This window comes from Eutrema salsugineum, unplaced genomic scaffold (genome assembly GCF_000478725.1).
Source record: "Eutrema salsugineum unplaced genomic scaffold, Eutsalg1_0 scaffold_8, whole genome shotgun sequence".
In the NCBI taxonomy this organism is placed as follows: domain Eukaryota; kingdom Viridiplantae; phylum Streptophyta; class Magnoliopsida; order Brassicales; family Brassicaceae; genus Eutrema; species Eutrema salsugineum.
Window position 1 is genome coordinate 2,009,946 of NW_006256414.1, and position 4,342 is coordinate 2,014,287.

Here is a 4,342-nt window from a genome sequence, read left to right on the forward strand (position 1 = left end):
AATCATAGCAGTATACGTGGATGATCTAAACATCCTCGGAACATCTGGTGAGATCTCCCAAACAGTCGACTGCTTAAAAGCAGAATTCGAAATGAAAGACCTAGGCAAAACAAAGTACTGTTTGGGATTACAACTTGAGTACATCAAAGGAGGAATCCTTGTGCATCAATCGGCTTATATCGAAAAGGTACTCAAGCGATTTAATATGGACCAAGCTCACCCATTGATCAGCCCAATGGTAGTTAAAAGCTTAAGTGATGACCCTCTTAGTCCCAAAAAGGATGATGAAGAAATCCTTGGTCCTGAAAAGCCATACCTCAGTGCTGTAGGAGCGTTAATGTACCTGGCTAGTCACACTAGACCAGACATATGTTTCGCCGTGAACCTCCTCGCTCGGTATAGTTCATCTCCAACTCAGAGGCACTGGAACGGTATAAAACATCTCCTAAGATACCTTCGAGGTACTCAAGACTTAGGACTCTTCTATACTAACCAAAATAAAGATGGGTTAGTCGGCTTCGCCGATGCAGGATATCTATCAGATCCGCACACTGCCAAGTCTCAAACTGGCTACGTTTTTACGCATGGAGGAACAGCCATCTCTTGGAGATCAATGAAGCAGACACTCACTGCCACTTCATCAAACCATGCTGAAATCCTAGCCATTCATGAGGCTAGTAGGGAATGCGTCTGGCTGCGCTCCATGACTCAGCACATCCGCAGAGATTGTGGTATGGACGAAGACACACAGCCCACGGTGATGTATGAAGACAACGCGGCATGCATAGCTCAGCTCAAGGAAGGATATATCAAAGGAGATCGGACGAAGCACATTCTACCGAAGTTCTTCTCAACCTCAGACTGGCAGAAGGACGGCACTCTCAGCGTTCAGCAGGTCCGATCCAGTGAGAATTCAGGTGACCTCTTCACCAAATCATTGCCTACTTCAACACACCGGAAGCTCGTCAAACAGATAGGAATGTATAGACTTAGAGATCTGCAGTGATGCTACAATCAGGGGGAGTAATGCGTGTTGTACTCTTTTTCCTTCACCATGGTTTTGTCCCACTGGGTTTTTCCTGGTAAGGTTTTAATGAGGCAACATTCCCCAGCGCATTATCGAGATCTCGATTGAGTAGCTGGCCCGGTTCACTCGTCCAAGGGGGAGTGTTATAACACATATCATATATGGACTCTTATACCGGCTCATTAAGCCCATCAGGGCATTGTACTTAACCTAGATTCCCTATATACTCTATATATACATTCCAGTGATTAATAAAGTATCTAAGTTTTCACAACAGTGTGCGTATATTAATATTAGACGTAGGATTTTAATTCATTGTAAGCAAATTATTCCATTTTGTGCAAATGTCTTAAAATGGATATTGGAGTATTAGCTTCGTATTGGATTAGACGATTAGTTCTCGACATGCTTATGGCCCAATTTGAGAAATGAATTAGAAGCTCACATAATGATCACTAATGATCATCAATTTTCTCATTTTTAAAAAAGTTTTAAGAACTTTTAGCATGTTCAAACAAATAGATATATACTCTTCGTTACAAATTAAATTGTTTTAACTAAAATCGCAGAAATTAAAATGTCATATATTTTTTAATTTTATATACTAAAAACATCTAATATCTGACTTTTCAAAAAAAAAAAATCAATCAATAATGAAGTAAATAGCAAAATAGAAATGATTACAGATTATTAAGTAAATTTGATTTGCATAGCTACTTAGTTTTCATATATTATTCACGCCAAAAAATAAAATTCTATATAAAAGAAAACTTAAATGTCTAACAAATGATGCATACGCATCTCCTTGACTTTTGAGACGTCTATTTTCAACATACAGACAATTAGACCTTTACGGTATTTTTAGCTCGCTATCTTTAAATGAAAGACCAGTGATCCAATAAGTTCCATTATGGTCACTAAACATTCTAAAACATACAAATTAATTAGCCTATATACGTATATATCAAATCATAACATCGCGTAGATGCAAATTACAATTAAATAACTTATGAAACAAAAGAATATTAACATTTAGAACGAGAGAGAAGGTTATGGTACTTAAACAACTTTTGAACCACTAGGCATTTACAGGAACAGATGAGGAAGAAGAAGATGGTGAGCTGATGGATGAAACGCAGCCTTTAAGGCGATCTAAAATCGCGTTCTTTGTCTTCGTGAGGCTTGCGTGTGACGTCAAAGGAAGTCCTTCTTTGACACACTCGTCGTACTTCTCTAGAATCGCCACTATGTTTGAGAAGTCTGGCCGCTTCGAAGGGTTTTCCGACCAACATCTCTTGATCAGGTGAGCTAGCGCTGGCTGGCAGCTCGCCGGCAATGGCGGTCTCTCGTTCTGCTCATTTTAAGAAAGAAAGATTTAGTGATTTTGCTCCTACGTAAATAGTTCTAAGATGACTTGTAAACCAAGAAACCATAGTACAAAATCACAATGTAAATCACAAAAGCTACTTTACCTTTTCAGCGACTGCAAAAGCGGCTTGCACGGGAGTCATGCCTTGGAACGGAAGCAAGGCAGTGGTGAGTTCCCATAGAACGATGCCGAAGCTATAAACATCGACTTTTCTAGTGTAAGGCTTCTCTTTGATCATCTCTGGAGCCATCCATCGATAAGTTCCCATATTACCCTTGGCCTCTCTGCATTGGGTCTCAAGACAAGAAGTCCCAAAGTCTGCGACTTTCACTCTCATCTCGTCATTCAATAGTAAATTGTTGGATTTCAGGTCTCTGTGGATAACACCCTGTGAGTGAAGATACTCCATTCCTCTTGAGATGTCTAGAGCCAACCTCAGCACGGTCTCGATCGAGAGCGAGTAAGGCTCTTTCTTGTTAAGGTACATTCGAAGATTACCTTGCGACATGTACTCTGTTATTATGCAATATACCGGCGGTTTCTTGCACGCAGCAATGAACTATATATCAAAACAAGGAAATCATTAGCAGTTGAATCGATTGGAAAAGCTAAGGGAAGAAAAAATTTAAACCTCAAAATCCATAAACCAAGACCTATATGTATTTGTTCTGTTTTCTTTCTCCCACCAAGATTCTAATTCTTGATAACGAGGAAAGATTTAGACTTTGGTAAGAAGAGAGAGAGAATTCAGACCTGAACGATGTTAGGGTGAAAGAGACGGGAAAGCAGAGCAACCTCAGACTTAAACTGTTGTTCGAGCTTAGCCCTTGTCTCTTCCTTATGTGTCGGAATCCTAACCATCTTCACAGCGACGGCTCTCTGTTTGTAGATCCCTCTGTAAATCCGGCTGTGTGCTCCGGAAGCGAATTTGTTTCCGATAAAGAGCTGGGAAAGATCTGCGGTCCATTCTTCTCTTTCTCCTTTAGAAGCTTCCCATGTCTCCACGTTCTCTGACTCTAGGATCATCGACCAAGATTCCATACTGTCGAATCTCTTCTTCTCCATCGTCTCACTTTCTGCGTACCGGTTGGTTTTGGAGGAAGACGGGTTAGCGGATAAGGCCGGGAGGGAAGGCTCTGGAGGGAATTTGGATCTCAGAGATCGCCTGAGACGAAACGGGTTGAAACATGAACCAGACATGGTGAATCAGAGGAGAGTTTTCTTAGATCACAAGGTAGGGCTTGAAAACAGAGGATCTAGGGTTTTTTGCTAAACTGGGGTTTTCCTTCTGAAAGTATGAATAGATTTCAGGAAGTGCATGAACTGATTCAAAAACATGGGTTCGATAGGATCTCCCGAGAATATAGCCGCGGTTTCATTAATTTTCTCGGGCAAACAAAACAGAATCAGGGAAAAGGAAAGAGGATTATGTCAAAAGGAAGAGACTTTTATAGGAAGGAAACAGAAACAGAAAAGGAAACAAATGGACTTCATTTTGTTTTTTGCTTGGTAGAACTAAGAAGCTTTCCGGGAAAATTAACAAAGGAGGGAGGAAATTTTCCGGGGAAAAAGGACACGAGAAGACGGCAAAGCACCAGAAAGTTTTTGATACAAGTTGAAGAAGAAACCAAGTGAATAAGAAATGGATCCAAAGTAAGAGATTTTCAAAGGTTTCTCGTGATTGCTTCGTTCAAAAGTTAACCTTTTGAGAGAGAAAGAGTTATATAGTATTTCTCCTTTTTTGTATGAAGTGTTTTTTTTCTCTCTCGAGAACAAATCAAATCAAATCGTGTTCGGTTTGGTTATGACTATATATCGGGGGATAGTTAATGATTGGAGTATTATGGATTATTCGATACAATCGGTGAATGAACCGTTTAAGTCCATTATTATCCTAAAAATTATAGGACCAAAAAGATGTAGATTTTAGATGAAGGTAGACGTCC

The 4,342-nt window shown here is 40.0% G+C and overlaps 1 protein-coding gene across 1 annotated transcript; it reads right to left on the reverse strand.

Annotated features, from left to right (window-relative positions):
- Positions 1-1,945: 1,945 nt before the first annotated feature.
- LOC18009938 (serine/threonine-protein kinase HT1) lies at positions 1,946-3,973 on the reverse strand. The gene is made up of 3 exons (XM_006391834.2): positions 3,150-3,973; positions 2,500-2,955; positions 1,946-2,378 (listed from the first exon to the last, which is right to left on the reverse strand). Exons 1-3 carry the CDS (start codon positions 3,594-3,596, stop codon positions 2,106-2,108), a joined length of 1,176 nt encoding a protein of 391 aa, XP_006391896.1. The 5' UTR covers positions 3,597-3,973; the 3' UTR covers positions 1,946-2,105.
- Positions 3,974-4,342: the final 369 nt, after the last annotated feature.

Coding starts and splice junctions, on each gene's coding strand:
- LOC18009938 (XM_006391834.2), bottom strand. CDS start 3,596: ATGTCTGGTTCATGTTTCAACCCGTTTCGTCTCAGGCGATCTCTGAGA. Junction 2,956..3,149: donor TTCACCCTAACATCGTTCAG/GTCTGAATTCTC, acceptor TTTGATATATAG/TTCATTGCTGCGTGCAAGAA. Junction 2,379..2,499: donor CTTTTGCAGTCGCTGAAAAG/GTAAAGTAGCTT, acceptor TAAAATGAGCAG/AACGAGAGACCGCCATTGCC.